The sequence below is a fragment of the Anarrhichthys ocellatus genome, unplaced genomic scaffold (genome assembly GCF_004355925.1).
Source record: "Anarrhichthys ocellatus isolate YVR2014 unplaced genomic scaffold, GSC_Weel_1.0 scaffold24, whole genome shotgun sequence".
NCBI classification, from domain to species: Eukaryota; Metazoa; Chordata; class Actinopteri; order Perciformes; family Anarhichadidae; genus Anarrhichthys; species Anarrhichthys ocellatus.
Genome location: NW_022280054.1, coordinates 5,778,204 through 5,795,424, shown reverse-complemented (window position 1 = coordinate 5,795,424; position 17,221 = coordinate 5,778,204). Strand labels below are relative to the sequence as shown.

The following is a 17,221-nucleotide window of genomic DNA, read 5'->3' as shown; positions in this document are numbered from 1 at the left end:
CCCTCCTCTCTCCCTTCCCCAGACCAGGCACATGGGGAGGGAAAAGGGGGCAGAAAGTAGGTCAGATCAAGGCAGCACAAACTGCCGTGGTAGTGCTTGCAACGTGCTTCTCTCCCGTGTACAGCGGCAGCTAAATTGGACAGTCCGTGTTTGTCAATTCTGCGTCCGGATGGTTTTGCATACAGTTTTGTCCTCCCTTCTCCTCGGTCCCTTACGCCTCTCCCATCTGGGACATTAGCAGCATGGATTAGAGACTGGGAGGGACGCATGCATGGCTTTATGCGTCCCGAGCCAAGCGTGGTCACTAGGTCACTGTCATGCTCCTGAGATCACACCCTTTGGGAGTGTGTCGAGGCAGAATGGTCTCCAGGATCACAACACAAGTCATGCACATAGTTTCTTCGGAGTTCTGATCAATGGAAGTAAAAAGAATGGAGTAGGAATTTAGCTCTCAATTATTTGAGATCCTTTAAATGAAGCACAGAGCTTTGTTTAGCTCACTGCTACCATTATAAAGTCATTCATCAGTGGTCCGACAAAACACATTCAACCAGTTTGTTGTTGATACCAATCGTGCCAATTCTGTAATGCTGTGATATATTGAGTCACTGGTCATGATTTACTTCTTTCTTTTTTACCTCGTAGTAGTCTTGATGTTTTGTTTCCCTATACTTTCCTGTGTGGTTGATTTTTGACTGGGGGATCCACAGCCGTGGCAGGCGGTGCAGGAATCAATGAATCTGCTGTCTACTTTACAGGGGATCAGCGAGAGATAATCTCATCTGATCTGTTGTGCTCTAAAGCTGCCTAAATCTGCTGGGTGGCTGGCTTTCACCTCCTGTCTGTCTGCATATCGGTCTGTCGGTCTGTCGTCTCGTTTTAGCCATAAAGTACAGTGAAAGCTGAATGTTTGTATTGATAAGCCCGTATGAGGAAGTTCTTCCATATTTTTGTGACTGAAACAAGAAACTTTTTTGAGATAATTGTGTTAACCACAGAGCAGAATAACTTTCATGGTCAGTTGCTTTGCATGACATTTGTTTGGCAGTATGACAGTACTAAGGGTGAACAGTAGATGATATAACCTGATTTCAATATTTTACAGTTACATGAATGTGAATATGAGCAGTGTGCACTGCAGACAGCAAAGCCAAAGTATAAAAACACTGATTCTGAGAAGTGCTCGCCTGTCTCTCTGTTGGGTAAACAGCTAGGGTGTGTTCAAAATCCTCTCTGTCATAGTGTCCACACAGGGTTATAAAAAGATCGAAACAGGGCCGCCGGATAGCACACAGCGCTTGTTTTTAATGACATGTTTTGCCTCATAATAGCAGCTGACTCTTTAATTCAGAGTTTAGGGGAGATTCAATCTTTGGTTTGTCTCGACGTAATTAGATGTTTCGGTGTTCTATTGTGTTCTCAATAGCCGTAAGACAACCAACAAGTAAATAACAAGTCAGTTCTAAACACTTAAACGGTGTAAGCTTCATTTAAAGGCTTCAAAATGTCAGCGATGCCAACTCTCTCCTAAATTGTAAAACGGTCTCCAAGCTGTCGGTGGCCAGGAGAGGTCTTTCATTTGAAGGCTGGGGTAGGTAGTAATCTATGGACTCATATGAACCATAATTAGTGCTTTTGGGAAACTTCTGGGGCACCGTTCCTCAGCTGGGACAGCGAGAGCCCTGGAGTGACACCACATCGTATGTTACATAATTAAGGCCTTAAAATTAGACCGGCTGCCAGCCTCCTCCTTCTCCTTTACTGGTCCACACGGAGTTTTCTTCTTTTTGTGTCTGTGTTTGACTACATGCGTGGTTGGCAGTTGGTGTGGTTGTACAACAGTGTTTCTATCTCATTGAACGCTCGGCTCAATATTATGCTCCTTTTGGACAAGTTTACATCCGTTTTTCGACCCCTTGAAGAAGCACAAGCTTTGACTTTTCAACCTTTTTAAGCTAACAATTTCAACAGTTTATCTTTTACTTCCAGATAACTATTTCAACAATTTAGCCATTACTTTTGGCCAGCTATTTTCACAGTTTATCGAATACTATGAGATAACTATTTCAGCCATTTATCCATTAATTTAAGCTAACTATTTGAACTGTTTATCCATAACTTGTAGCTAACTATTTTAACCCTTTTAGCTATCTTTTTTAACCATTTAAATTGTGACACGTAGGGTTTCGGTGTTACAGCTGCTCAATGTGAATATATTTTTGAAAATGAGTTATTAATATTCCTTTTGTAAAATGAGTTACTCCACAAACCTCCTAGAAACTGCAGAAGTAATCCCTGGTGTACATGTATCCCAGCTGGGAATCACTGGTGTACAGTATGTGTGTGGACCTACATTATTGGACACCCCTCGTCCCCCTGCACCCTGTTTGGTGCCCCGATAGCTGTGGAATTCAGGGGAGGAGCAGGGCCCTGGCCCTCGGGCACAAGCAGGACCCAGCAGGGCGGACGTAGACAAGAATTTTTTAATCACTCCGTCTCTCTGCCTCTCTTACTCCTCTGTCTTTTGTCTTTCTCTTTGCCTTGTTGTTCTCGCCCTCCATCGCTCATTGTCTTGAGTTCTTTTACATCCTGCAATTCAGAATGCGGGGAAGTTATGGAGGGATATCCGCACACATGTAGTACACAGACAAGCATGCGAGCATGAGAGCGAGACATTAAAAGCACCGAGGCAGCAGAAACAGCAGGCGGTGGTTTGTGGCCTCATTGCACTGACTGGCTGTAGAATAATAGAGCTGGACATGAGTGACAGGTCAGTAAGTGGAACAAAGGGCACCGATGAGTTCCTGGCGGCATTAACAATGGCTTTCATTTACAGATTGTTTTGGAGTTCTCGTCTGTGTTTTACAGCACGGTAAAGCGGTAAAGGGAGAGAGAGACGGGGATGGAGTGATGCTTTTTGTTTCACATGCAGCAAAGGTCAAAAGTCAGTCTGAAACCTACATCGTCGGTGTAAGCGCATGGTATGCAAATGATCCTGCTTCAACACGAGCGGCCTCATTTTAAATTTTCATCAAATACACACATATGTTCTGATGGCAAAACACGAATCACATATAAAGTAATCAAACTGATGCTCAATGCAATGAACTGGTCCTGCTTTTCTACATTACAACAGACACATTTTTAATTAATGTCAAAATAAAGCTCTAGCTAAAGTTTTTGATTACTTGCTTAGGAACATTAATTTGGACAACAGGGGTTTCCAGGATGATTAACATGATATGATCACTATAATTCCACTAAAGGTGATAAACAATAAAATGTAATTATTGCCCAGCCCTTAAACTGTCATGCCATGCCAACTCACACTGTTGTTGCAACAGGTCAAAGGGAAAGCTTATTCACGGCTAAAATAAGCACAAAGGACGTGAGCAGAAGATTACCCTTCATTGTCTGAAGATATCTGAGCCTAAATATCATCCGCAAACTTGCTTTAATGCTGCAGACTGATTTAAGAATCCTATAGCATATACATAAATAAAACATCTGTTCACGCTTTGAACAAAATGCTGGATCAGCCTTGTATTGGGATTTTGCGCATCATAAACTGAAGGGAAGAGAGACATCTGCGTTGGAGGACTTTAACCTCTGTGCTCAGGCTTTAGCACGTTTGCTCAACACGGACCGTGTTTTAGTTCAAAGTACATTAATGTGAATCACTTTTATTACTGCAACTTTTGAAATTCTCCCTCGAGGTTAGAAAAAGTTAGGATATCATGGGTGTCAGCTGCACATCACGTATTCTGCACGACGTCTGTAATTCCACAGTTAGAAATCTGCATATTTTTAACATTAAGATTCATATTATATTTGTTAGGTTTTAAGAGACTTTAAGTATAACTAAAAGTCTCTGTTGCTCTTCAGTAAAGCATTTGCAAACCATCACAACTTCATCCACACGAGTCGGATAAAACCATATTTTTTGCTGCTTCACCTTTTTAAATCTGAAACATTTGAATGGAAAGGTGGTGATGAGGAGATGATGACACATGATTTTAATGTGAACTTTTATAACTAGGAAGGGGAAGGGTTTTTGGGTGGCTGGGTGAGAAGCCAGGCAGAGACAGAGTGGGACTGCTGTATGTGAGAAATGCTCTGTGAGGCTGCCCTCACAACGAAGGGCCCACGCCGTACCAGGAAGTGGAGCGACTTGCTGGAAAAGAGTCGGCATTGTCTGGAGTCAGACCGTTTATGTTGAGCGGGCTGGAGGTATAATGGTCAGCCCCGATGGTATAATGAGTAGCATATTGATTATGGTGGCTGGCCCGGTCTCGGCCGATCAGCTGACGTGCTGTGATTGTGTAGCGAATCTTTTTTTAAAACTGTGGCCTGGATTTAAAAATGGAACTTGTGGGCATATTGTTTCTGGTGAGATTTCATAACACTTAAAACTCCTGAAATGTTAACACATGCTGATGTATCAAATTGCTATTGTAACAATTCTCATAAATACAGTATATTATACATCAGTATAGTTCTAATTTATTGTAACATGCACTCTGGCCACTTTATTAGGTACACATAATCTAAAACAGTCCAGTACAGCAGTTCAACGGTAAACAAGTGTGGTTAGTGAATTTATTTATTACAATTATGAATATGATACAATTTCTGTTATTTTATTTTAAACTTGAATTAAACAGTTTTTAAAAATAACAACAACAATGGTTTAAAGTGTCATAAGTTGTGCTAGTGTGACAATGAACCAGCGCGCACAATACCAGGACCAGCAAGATGGCATTCAGATAATAATTAATTTTTTTATTCCCACCTGTGATTTTCCTACACCTCAGAATGTCTTCTGTGACAGACGCCTATCGTAAAAACATGTACTTACTAGACGCACCAGGCTCACAACAAACACCAGCTCAACTCTGCATTGAAGATATCGGTTGACAGTCTCAGAGAAACCAGATGGGGGCGTCAGCTGCCTACAATAGCTCTCATGGTGGAAGTTGAGCTGCCCCCCCTTTTTCACCTATGAAACTTATTTCAAGACTTCATGTGTTTGCCATAATATCATTGCACACACACATGAGAACAAGACCCGAATATAATTCACATCTAAGACGGGGCCAATGGCTTTAAAAAAAACAAAAAAAACAGAATGTGTGCTACTAAAACACTGGTGGTGTTTTATTAAACAGAGGAAGAGGGGTTTCTTACAAATGGCTCTTTAATGAATGACTATTGACATCATCCCCCCAAGGAACATCCTGAGAAGATTTTTGCTTCATTAATTAATTAATTAATTAACTTATTTATTGCAAAACTAGTTTGTGTCTTTTTCTTCTTATTCTGCTGCAGGTCAGGTCAGATAAAACAATGAGTGATTAAACCACCCTCCTAAATGCAGCTGTTTCCACATTTCTTGGAGATCACCTCCCCTCCTCACAGGACCCCCGTCGGTCCCCGGACCCCAGATTGGGCACCACTGGTTTTAAGCCATCCCTCTCTGCAGGCTCCATGCTACTATTGTCTAACAGGAGAGCGGGCTATTTGCAAAATAAAGGTGGCCCACTATCCGGACTTAGCCGCTATACGTGGGCTGATGCATACGAGCAGGGTTAGGGTGTGAACGCGAAGCTTTCAATGAGCGGGTTGAATCAGCGGTAGTCTCGTGTTTTCCCCCCACGGACAGCGTCGGCTTCTCGGCGGTCGGATGCTGGAAGTTCTCGCCGATAAGGGAGCACGTCGGGCTCGTGGAGGAAAAAAGGGAGACGGGACGCTTGAGGAAGTAAGGAAGGATTGGGGAGCATTTTAATACCAAATCGGGACACATGTTGAGCTAACTGCTCCACCTCCTCCCCCCCCCCCCCCTTCTCCTCCCAAATGCATCTGTTGCCTCAATCGCTTCCCCGTTACTAGTTACTCCGCGTTGGGATACAGCGGGTCTCCTCTCCGGCTCCAGGGATCCGCACTCACCGTGCTGAGAGGCGACCATGGATCTCAGTAAAATCGTAAGTGCTGAAGAATTGTTTTGTTTTGTTTTCTTAAAGTAAAGGACAACAGCCACACGTATAACCGAGGCTTGGCACGTTTTGTTTTTTTTTGGAGGTGGAGGTCCGAGAAGTCCTGTTGCCTCACACATGGGCTGTTTGCGCGATTACGTGCAAGTTATGCTGTACGCAAGCCGGGGCTTGTTGTTGTTGTAGTAGTAGTTGTAGTGTGCCAGTTATTGCAGCTTAATGTGGTCGTGGGAAGTTTGGATGTTGTTGTGGGGAAGAAGGCATGACGGTCTGAGCAGCAATCTGGGAAACAGGCTCCTTGAAGGAGGTCCACAGGGTCCCAGCTAAATGGAAGAGCAGTTTAAACCCACTCACATTTTAAGGGGAAATAATCAGAAGACACTCAGATCACGTTTCTCTGTACTTGCACAAAGAGTGTTAAACAAGACTGATAAAAGAACCGATCCTGTCTTATGTTGTGGACAGGGGGCATTAATAACACACGAGCAGCTTTAACTGAGTCTATTTTAGGGTCCAAGATATGAAAATGTCTGAGATGTTGCTCCTCTGTTGCCCAGAGCGTTCCGCTTCTTCACACGGCTCAGTCTCCAGCTGCAGGTTAGTGGAGAAAAGAGCTCTGCAAAGCACAGCTTAAATGTGCCATGAATGTCAATTACGGGTTGTATTGATGTCTGTTGGAAACAAACCTTAAAGACAGAGTGTGTCTTTGTGTAACTATCGGCGCGTTATACACAAATCAAAGGGATAAGGTATGAATTCAAAGTCGAGCAAGATGTTGTGTTTATCGCTAACAGGACAGTAAAAACAATATTTAACGGTGTGTGTGTGAAAGCCAAACAAACTCAAATCGTGTGTGTATTTTTTTTGCTGTGAATGATGTGATGGAGGCTAACAGGCAGGCTAAAGTGTCCCGAGTGTACTGGAGCAGGTGCACATAAGCCCAAGCAACAAGACCGGCCTTTCACTGTCAACATGGATGGATGGGTGTACTTTTAGCCCTTGTAAAGTAGGTGTGGGGGAGGGTGGGCGATGAAAGCACACCCAGACTCCTCTTTCCAATGATCCTCAGCTAAGGGAGACTCTGAGGAGTTTGTATTGAAGGAAATGTGCTGAGAAACGATAAAAAACAAATGGTAAACATTCATAGTAGAACATGTCTGAAGAGCTACAGAATCCAGTGAGTTGCTTTTTGATAACTGGAACGGGAACAATCACTCTGATCATTGGAATGGATCCCAGCTGCCTACATGAAGTCAGCCGGGGCACACAGCGCAGACATGGCGTAGGTGTAGTGGTGGGAAATCTCTTCCTCTGGATCTCCATTCAGCTTCACTTTACAGGTTATTTGAGACAAAACCTCTTGATGTTATTGGGAAACTGTTCAGTATCACGCGGGAACTCCTCAGGGCTGTTCTGCTTGGTTGCTGCTGTCATGTTTTTGGGCCGTAGTGAGACACGGTGGTATGAAAACAAAATGTCCAGATAGATGCAAGACTAGTCAGCCAGCAGACTCTACATTCCCACACCTCGTATACGTTGGTGATGCACATGTGAGCCAAATGCTTGCTGGGTTGGAGAGTTTTGAGGAACTTGATTGCATGAAACGTTTTTTTTGTTGAGATGTTGAAATTTCTAAAGAATGTTCAGTGTCATAGCAGTAACTGCTGATGCTTCAAATTGTATCTAATGGGGCCCACTGGAGGTATACGTCTAAAAAAAATAACGCGTCTGATTTCTTAGTGTCATCATCTCTGAAACATCAGAAAAGAGAGAAGCAACAAAAGTCCCCCGCCAATATTGAACAAGGGACGATGTGATTGGGCTACAGGTTCTGCACCCTTTAATGCTTTTTTTATAAATATCAAATGGCAAATCTGTCAATCAACAGAAGACTTTTAAAAGCATGCAGAAAATTAAATATGAGCTTAAGTCATTAATAATTGGTTCATAAATAGAGCTGAAATGATCAGTCAAGTGACAGAAAATGAATTAGCGATACTTTTGATGGTTGATTGATCATTATAATTATGATTAAGCAAAAATCAAATGTGAATGACATTTTATTGACCATTTATCAATCAAGAACATAATAGATGTATCCACTGACACCTCAAATAGCTGTAAGTTGCAGCTCAACATGCAACAAGTGAACAGAACATTCTGATTAAGGCTACAATAAAGAAAAACACACCGATTCCTTTGTAATGAACAAACGTATGATCCGCTGTATCAGACGTCATTGTGATTATTTTGATACTGATCAATTTTGCCTTAACTGCAACTGTTTGCGTACCTATTTTAGCCTCACACATAACTTCAGTAAAGTCTCTTTACGACGCACATCAAAAGGTTTCTTGAACAAATGTAACAAATTGAGCTGGCACTTGCCAGCCGAACACACTGCGGTGCTTAAAAACAGCCTGCTGCAGGAGTGTTACTGCTGAGGGACGGTTTAATTGGTGGCAGATCACAACACAAGCCGTCATCATCGAGTCCTAACCCCCACGTGTATACGGACAAACTCTGATGTTCACGCGTGTTCGGTGTAACGAGCAAGTGGGCTGAGGAGCCTTGCCGAGCTGCACAGATGTTCCCTTTATAACGTGTCGTCATGACATCACCGGTCCTGCAGGAAGTTGAGCTTTAGGGCTAAAGGCTCCTTCACACGAGGCCGCAGAAAGCCATCCTGTTAGGGGACGGTCATAAACCTGCCATGGGGGTGTTGGCCTGCGAGTTTAATTATGCTGGAGCCCGGCCTTCAGCGTGTGTGTGTGTGTCTGTGTCTTTAACCAGCTGCTGCCCTCCACCTCTGCCCTCGGTAACAGAAGCCCGGTGCTCTGAGGTCACACATTGCAAATATCCTGAAGCTCTATGTTTTCATGCTTTTTAATGGGCTCTTTAGAGACGCCGTCATCCCACCGGGCTTATCTGCATCACCAAACGCCCTGTTATTAATGGCATGGAAGATGCTCTGTGGAAAACAAACTCTTAAGAGTCATTCCATGATTGTGATAAGAACGATAGATGCTGTGGCAACAAAGATGAGCAGAATTATGAATTACAATGCAGATCCGTTCACTGGCTGGTACAGCGTGACCTCTGCGAGTTGGTAATTTTCCCTCCTCACAGCTGGGTCTTTCCCTGCGTGCATTCATGTACACGGGGAAAAATAGCCGTTCCAAAACAGACCAGCTTTTCCACTTTCCTCAGTGCCAGCCAGGCTCCTTTTCAAGAGGTGTGGAGTGACTGTTGTATGAGAGCGGATGTTCTTGTCAGATGCAACACGTAAAATGGTTCTTAAACAAGCAACACAGAAGGCTCTGTTCAGAGGAGTGACCTTTGGAATCGGGTGGAGTTACTTTTGGAAAAATGTTTGGGCCCAAAACTCTTTTTCTTTCATGTACTATCTGATTATTATTTTTAAGCGTTTGTCTGAAGTGCCCTTTCATGGTGTGGGAGGATGTGTGTTTGTGTGAAACACACTGTGGTGAGGCTAGCTTTCTGTTCCAAGCGCTTATTGTTGGTCGTGCATGTTGAACGGTGAGGAGAGTTGTGTTATGAAATGGGCACTGATTCTTTTTTGTTGGTCGAACCTTCCTTCAGCCCGATACCATCCGAGCACACAAGAAACACCGACATTAAAGGCCAAATTGGTCATTTGTGAACATGTAAATTGCAGGTATGTTCACACACAGGAGTTTGTGGTGTAAACAAACCATGTACTGAATCACGAAACATGTGTTTTCATATTAACAATTGGATATGATTAATATGTGTGTGTGAGAGGAGTCGCTCTTATGATGAACCCACAGTGCATTATCACCCGACTCTGCAGCCCTCTATCAAGCATTTTAGCATCTTTCAGCTTGTTGTTTTGGTTTTCTGGTTTCACTCTCACCAGTGTTTGGAGCAGCCGTTGTCATTAAAATAGCTCTGATAAACCCAGATTACACTCTGCGTGTTCAGCACCAAACCATAGATATACACAGTTAGAAACTAGCTGGTGAACATAGTGGAGCATTTAGCAGCTGAAGAGACAGATATTTCCTTCAGGAGATGGTGGGTTAAAAGGAAAGTTAATATGCGACTTGCATTCGTCAAGTGACTAGAACCGTGACTCCAAATGAATGCTTATGTTGCTCCATATCTGCTGCATATGTAAATATCCAACTGTATGGATGTTATGAGTTGTTGAGTCTATAAATTAGGGAGTGATAAGTGGCCCAAATTCTGCGTTTTGCTTTTATTGTTTCGATAACCCTTTGGTTTACGTTTGCGTTGGAGCATGTACTTTTTAATATGCACAGCTTCAATGTAAAGACGCACACAAGAGTGACGTAAAGAGCCTATTCAGCACAGCTTGAATAGAAAAGCCACAGTTTGTAACAACTAACAACAAGAAACACCAACAGTCACATTTATAGACAGTTTGTGACCGAGCCAAAAGGTTAGTCGAGGAGATCTGACTGCTCATGTTTGTTGCCCCCCTGTTTCAGTGATGTCTCCTCGTTCGCCCAGATCTCAGCAATTAACTTTGGCAAGTACTATTTTATTCATGACTGGTAGCCACAGCTCCAAATATAAAGTTGACCTAAGTTGCTATGAGCCGGTGGTTTTCCTTGAAAGACACCTGGTAGTCTGGCAGGAAACGTGAGAGGGTAGAAGGAATGAAGTGTTCGGCCTGACAGGCGCTGTCTGGGTTGACTGAGCAAGGTTTCTAGCTTCTAGCTGAAGGTGGGCGGAGCTGGGCATTTTTCAGCAGGCAGGAAATGGGCAGTGCAGGGTGTGCCAAGACAGGAAGCCTGACTGAGCGCCTGTACCCCTCCACCACCCCCACCACTACCTCCACCCCCAGTGCCTCAGCCGCAATGACCGGGCCTCCACCGCCGTACCTCAGCCTTACAGTGCTGCTGGGTTCACAGACAGCCGTGCATGTTTTCCTCTTTTCATTCCTCCGTCCATCCCCTCCCTATATACCCGTCCCCCTGTACAGTACAGTCGCCGGACAAGTCTCAGCAGCCGCAGTGTTCCCACCTGCCGCCATGATGTGGCGTCTAAATTTACACTAAAAGCACAAGAAAAACAGTGTGGAAAGCTCCCTGCTGCATGGAAAATCTGGAATTGGAATTATTTATTAACAGATGGAGACAGAAAGTCAGTTACCACTGTGAAGAACACTTATGAGTAATTGCACATCCTTGTCCCCGGTTGGTTTTTGGAGAGTTTTGGAGAGAATAAGTCATTTTGATAAGGAAGCAAAATATTGAGGCTGGAAGACTGAACACTTCCGTCCAATCTAAGTATTTACTTTTAAATTGCAGTCTCTAGGTCTTCATTAGGGCAAGTGCTGGACAAAAGAGAATGTCGGGGCTTGTAAGAGCAGTAAATAAACTTCCTGCAGGTTTTAATTTAGAGGAAGGTAGGTTTACTGATTTGTTTTTAGGGTTGTAGGAACTGCACTTTATGTCCCTTTATCCTCCATGTTTGGGAAATTTCGGTGCTTTTTCTCTTGCAAGCACACTTGGGAAATACAGCTCACATGTCTAGTTCCCAAGGTCTAAATAAAGGCTGCAACTAACTAACTTTGTTCTGTTTTCTCTTTTTGGGCAGGGTGGGTGAAAAGATAAGATAGAATTGGCAAAAACAAAATGTCCGTCCCTATTTTTCAGTGCCCAAGGTGCCCAACTTGTTTATTTCAAACATATTGAATTTAAAATTCTTTTAATAAAAGCAAAGCAGCAAATCCTCACATTGGAGATGCTGGAACCAGTGAACATTTTGGATTTTTGCTTGAAAAATGACTGAAATGATTAAACCATTATTATTAAAGTTGGCCTTTAAATCTTTTGTCACTGGTTTAATCGTTTAATGGACAAATCATTTCAGCTCTAGTTCAAATACATTTGAAGCCCCACAGATACAGAAAATTACAAAAACTGAACGTGGATAAAAGCAAGGAAACGTTGCAGAAACATGAATGTAGAAGGTCCCGTACCTAACCCGTGACTTTATGAATAAATGCTTGCATTGGACCTCAGCGTGCAAAAACTTCCTTTCTCTATAAGAAGATAGAAGCAAAAGGCAATCAGAAAAGATGATCTGATGAATATGTGAAGCTGAAAACACAGCACAGTATCATGTGTGTTCCTCCCTCTACACCCAAAGGAGTGGGGTCATATAATCACAGTACTGTCAGTCAGATTAATCACTCCACTCTCACACTAAATCATCCGGGTCACACAAGGACACCACAAGCATCCCCTCGACCATGAGAATTTATATCCACCAACAACAAGTGTTTCCGAATTTACTCTGCCCCCTTTCATTTGGCCCCGGTGAGGTTTTTTTTTCCGGGCGTTTTTTTCTCATGATGGAACGCTACTCGCTGCGGGTTCGTCTCATCGATAACGCTGACATGAAATGTGCCACAAAACGGGGACGAAAATAACCAAGAACGCTGTCGTTTTCCCAGCCACCACCGCGGGGGGGACCACGACGCGATGACATATCTCCGGGACTAACGTGGGAAATTGAAAATTGCCACGGCGTGCATCAATCGCGCGCTCTCGCGAATCGGTCGGAGGAGTCGGCTCGGGGAATTGAGTCGATGAGCTGAGGGCAGTTTCATTTAGCAGGCAGAAGATGCTTCCTCCCTCCGGGCTCTGTGCACTGACCATGCAGTGGACACAGCCAGGCGACGATCAGCATATCAATGCCCTGCTTTCTACACAAGGGCCGATTGGGGCTTGCCAGGCTTTTAAATTGACATGCTTTTCAACATCAATAACACTTTGTTCAAAGAGGAAAGCTGTGGAGAGAAAAAAGATGTTTCTGTAGATGCAAAAAGGAGTTACTTTAGTTTGGCTGGTGAGTAATTGATTTAATCTTTGTTATAACTGGTGGATGTAGTGTTGAAAATAAGGGAAGGATGAAAGGAGGGCCCGAGCATGAAAGATCAGGAGGAAAAAAAGTTGAGGTTTCTGACCACATTAACCAATTTAAGATGGCCTCCCCCGGGGCTGATCTTTGCTCCTCGTCCTCGTAATCACCTGCTTCTCACCTCTGATTTAGTTTCTCATCGTTTCGCTCTGTCAGCTGGTCAGCGTGGCCGCTCAACGAGGAGCTAATAGGTCATTGATGCGTCGATGCCAGCAGCCAATGCCAGGAGTCCAAGGCAGCTGGCTCTCTCATTCAACCCAAACACAAAGTACAAAGTCTCACTGTGGGCTAATTGGGTCATCCTCATGTGGGAACCAGTTGCGCCGCGAGTTTCTCCATCATCCCTTGAGTATTTGGGTGAAAGTGAGAGAAAAGACAAAATTTACGTTAAACCAACAGCTGATATCAAACATGAAATGTTTTCCGTTAAAGCCTGGTGTTGTTTTTAATGCGTGACCGTTGTACTGACAACAGTGACAGGAAATGACACAAAAGTCCCTCTATGGTAATGCTAAGCAGATGTGGTCAGAGTGTAAGCAAAACGTTTAGGCTGCGCTATACACTGGATTGGATGGAAACGGAGCTAGTATGTCACAATACTTGCACCACCACTATCTCCATGTTTTATTAAAAGTGAGAATGAAACTTGACAATAACAGGAACCAGTGTTTTATGCTTAGTAAGGTCAGCATAACCAAATGAGCCAACAGAGTGCTAAATGTTGTGATTGTGATAGTTCATTCTTGACCTCGAACATACTAGTATCACTTCACTCGCTGGCCACCGTACTAGTATTTTCTGTAGCTTTCAACCACATCTTATGGTCCAAGTTCCATACTTAGGTCCCATAATTGGGTTGAAAGCTCCAGAGAAAATCTGTGGATTTTATCAAAGTTAAATCTTTAATTCAGTTCAAATTGAATTCAATGAATAAATACTTCATGTTTGAGGCATTTTTGAGGTTTGCAAACACAAAACTAATCCATTCACACTGAGAAATATGATAGTAAACAATGTCCATCACCACAAAGACGCATTATATCAAAAACTGCAAAGTGCATTTATCGATCTATACATAAAGGAAGCAGACTCAGAGTCTCTTACGACTATTCGCAAGTCCAAAGGCTCCTGTACTGTTACACACAGGCAACCTGAAATGCAGCTCCAACAGCATGAATTTAAAGTGGTCATAAAGGACACGTGTGGTGTGATTGATAATGTTATATGCCTTTTTATGTTCAGAAGTAAGCTGTGCAAGAGATCTGTGTTTTGCCAATAATTTCAGAACCGCAATTAACATCCTCTCGTAATTGCTTCTTGTCTGCGTAAATAATGCTCAAAGTGCAACACTGTTGTTTCATGTTACCAGCTATGAAGATGAGATAAGAAATAAGTGTGAGTTTGCAATTTCGGTTGGCAAACTCTAGTTTGTTTATTCGGAAACGGGAAGTGTAACGTCTCACACAAGCAGATGCTCAAATTTAACTCTGTGACCTTTCGCCTGTGGTCTCGATCAGAGGAAACAGACCGCACTCTTATTTCTGCTCTAGTATGCACAGCCTGGACAGGATGGTGTAAGCCCTGCTGTGTTTGAACTTTACGGTGCCCACACACACTTAGCTCAGGTTATGTGCTGATGCAATAAGACAGGTGTTGCACTTGTAGCTCCGGTGCTCACGTTTAATCAACATTGTGCATGTTTAATGATGGGAGTGGAAGCGTGGTCAGTTGTCGTGTTTACGACACACACACTCCTCGTCATCGGCAGGATTACGAGCCGAGCGCAGACGGGTGGATGATGTTGAAACAAGCAGCCGGCAGCTCCACATTCCTCCTCCTGACCTCACTTTGCTTTAGTGAACCACTCCTGTGACTTGATAGTAAATTAGATTTCTGGGGACACAAGACTCGTGTTTGTCGACTTGCTGGCGATAAGTCATTCAGATGTGCTGTGTGGAGGAGGAGAGTATAGTCTATTGTCTACTGTTGTTCAGGCAAGACAGGAGCTGAATTTTGTACCAGCTTGTTTTCCTCTAATCCCAGTTTAGTTTTTCGAGTATTGTGTTCATAAATAAGAAGTTTAGCTTATTTAAGGATACAGAAAGATGCAGATGTTCTGGTTCAGAGATTGAACTAATGATTTTTGCAGAGTGTGTTGGGTTTGTCTCTGCCTGGGGACAATTACCAATGCTCCAAAGTTCTTCCTCCTCTTCTCTTCTTCGTTCCTGAATCCTTCGTTCCTGCATCCTTCGTTCCTGCCTCCTTCCCTCCCCACCCCTCCTTGGGGCTCCTCCTCCTCCAGTGATTCATCCCGGTGGACTTCCAGTCTTGATAGCTCACATACTGGAAAAGGAGGAGCAGATTCAGGGCATCTGTGGGAAGTGAGATTATGAAACAGGCCTCCCCGTCCTCCGCTGACCCCCAGACACCACACTCACAGTTCATGATTACCAAGCAAACCATAGTGACATGTTGGGCTTTGTCTTTTTTCAGCATTTTGAGTTGAGATGTATGGTTTCCTTGGTTTGATTTTCCTCTCATGTGCAACATGATATGTCAGCCAGATGTCGCTCCAGAACACCTTGTTTTGAAAAGCATCTGAAGAGACTTAAACTCTCAAACAATGTGGGCCTGGAATTCATGGCAAGAACATTTTCCATATTTATTTCATCATACAGCTTTCCTGTTTGGCTGCCTAACATAACCACGATGGGACGTAAAGACAAAAGATGTCTGTCAGTCGACCTGCTCTCCACTTTGATCCGGACTGAAATGTCTCAACAAGCTATGGATCGATGGCCATGAAATGTTGTACAAACGTTCACGTTCCCCAGAGAATGAATCCTACTGACCTCAGTGAGCCCCTGACTTTTACTCAATTACCTACGTGAGGTTGACAGTTGTGGTTTTTAGTGAAACGTCTGAACAACTATTGGATGGATTGTTATTAAATGTGTAGAATCCTCTTGGGGGAGCGCTACTGCATATTTGGGAAAAAAAGTTTTATGAAGCCTTTTAAGGCTTCAGAGGGAGCTGTGCAAAATCTGATGAATTGCCTCAAGTGATGACACTTGAGTCAGCGTCGGTTGGGGCTGACGACTACAAGTTTGAAAATTAAAGAATGTGGAGCTGTGGAGTTAGAAAGAAGTGAACTTACCTCTGTAGGCCGCTCCTCATCACTATTTGAGGGTAACCACATCGGCTTAACGTCAGCATGTTAGCACAGAGCTGCTAGCATAGCATTGTAAGTCTTGTTTAATGATAAACCAGACCGTTTCTCTTGTTTCCTATCAAATGAATAAACTTCCGCAATAAATGAAAAGACTATCACTGGTGGGAGACTCACTGTCAACACTACCATCGAAACTACTGTGCATGTGAATCCTTAACTGTGTCGGCCTGCAAGATGCACGACGTATAACTCCGGTGTTTCTGTAAAGCGAGTTAGATGATACTTTAATGTGAGCTGAAGTAAGTTGGAGGGGGGTTCATTTTTAGCCTGGCCATCATTCCTCAGTCGATGTCACAGCACAGACAGATACTCCACTGATCATCTACTCGTCAGTAACTGTTGGTGTTATCTCATTTCGTCTTACAGAAACTTGTTCCTCAGAAATGTGAATGCAGGCTCAAGTCTGTTTGTTTCAGTGCTTGCTTTCTGTCCACACTCTCTAGATAACATACACGATTGTTTGTATTCTTTTCTTTTTTATGAAGTGTTCGAGAGATATTAAGAAGATGAATCTAAATAACCACCTGCCCTCTTACATACACTTAACATGCACTGTCGCGTCTCTCTAATTTAAGGAAGTGACTGTGTTTTTGCAGGTGGGTAAAGAGAGATGTGAGGACACATGTGTCGCTTGATGAGACAGATGTTTGCCTCCGTAGAGTTCCCTCAAAAGCAGAGAGAGAGGAGCTCGGGCGTCTCAGCTGCTGCCTTGAATACTAACTCTGCAGAAAATAGGTCAATCAAGTTCTACTAAAAAAAAACTTTGCCGCTTTTAGTTCCCTATGTGAAGACAGCTTTGATAAAGGTGGAAGGGTGTCAACTTTTAAAATGAAACACTTTTTGAATATTTCTTTTTGTGTAAACTTTGTGGGGAAAAGCTGTGCGCTGATTTGTGTTTTCCATTTCTCTCCTCTGTTCACCTCTGCCCTCCCTCTCCTCTTCTCAGGCTGTCAGCATCAATAAGGCCATCAACACACAGGAGGTCGCTGTCAAAGAGAAGCATGCCAGGAATATCCTTATTGTGTGTGTGTGTGTGTGTGTGTGTGTGTGTGTGTGTGTG

General features: G+C 43.3%; 1 protein-coding gene across 3 annotated transcripts in view; it reads left to right on the top strand.

Moving 5' to 3' along the window:
- The window catches only part of hip1 (huntingtin interacting protein 1), a 44,646-nt gene that overhangs the window by 1,063 nt on the left and 26,362 nt on the right, over positions 1-17,221 (top strand). For 2 of the 3 annotated variants that reach the window (XM_031860560.1, XM_031860558.1), the window contains exon 2: positions 17,108-17,171. In XM_031860560.1, the coding sequence (XP_031716420.1) occupies positions 17,108-17,171 (64 nt within the window). Of the gene's footprint in view, positions 1-5,301; positions 5,759-5,889; positions 5,982-17,107; positions 17,172-17,221 lie in introns of those variants that run through there. The other variant, XM_031860561.1, reaches the window with a different exon arrangement.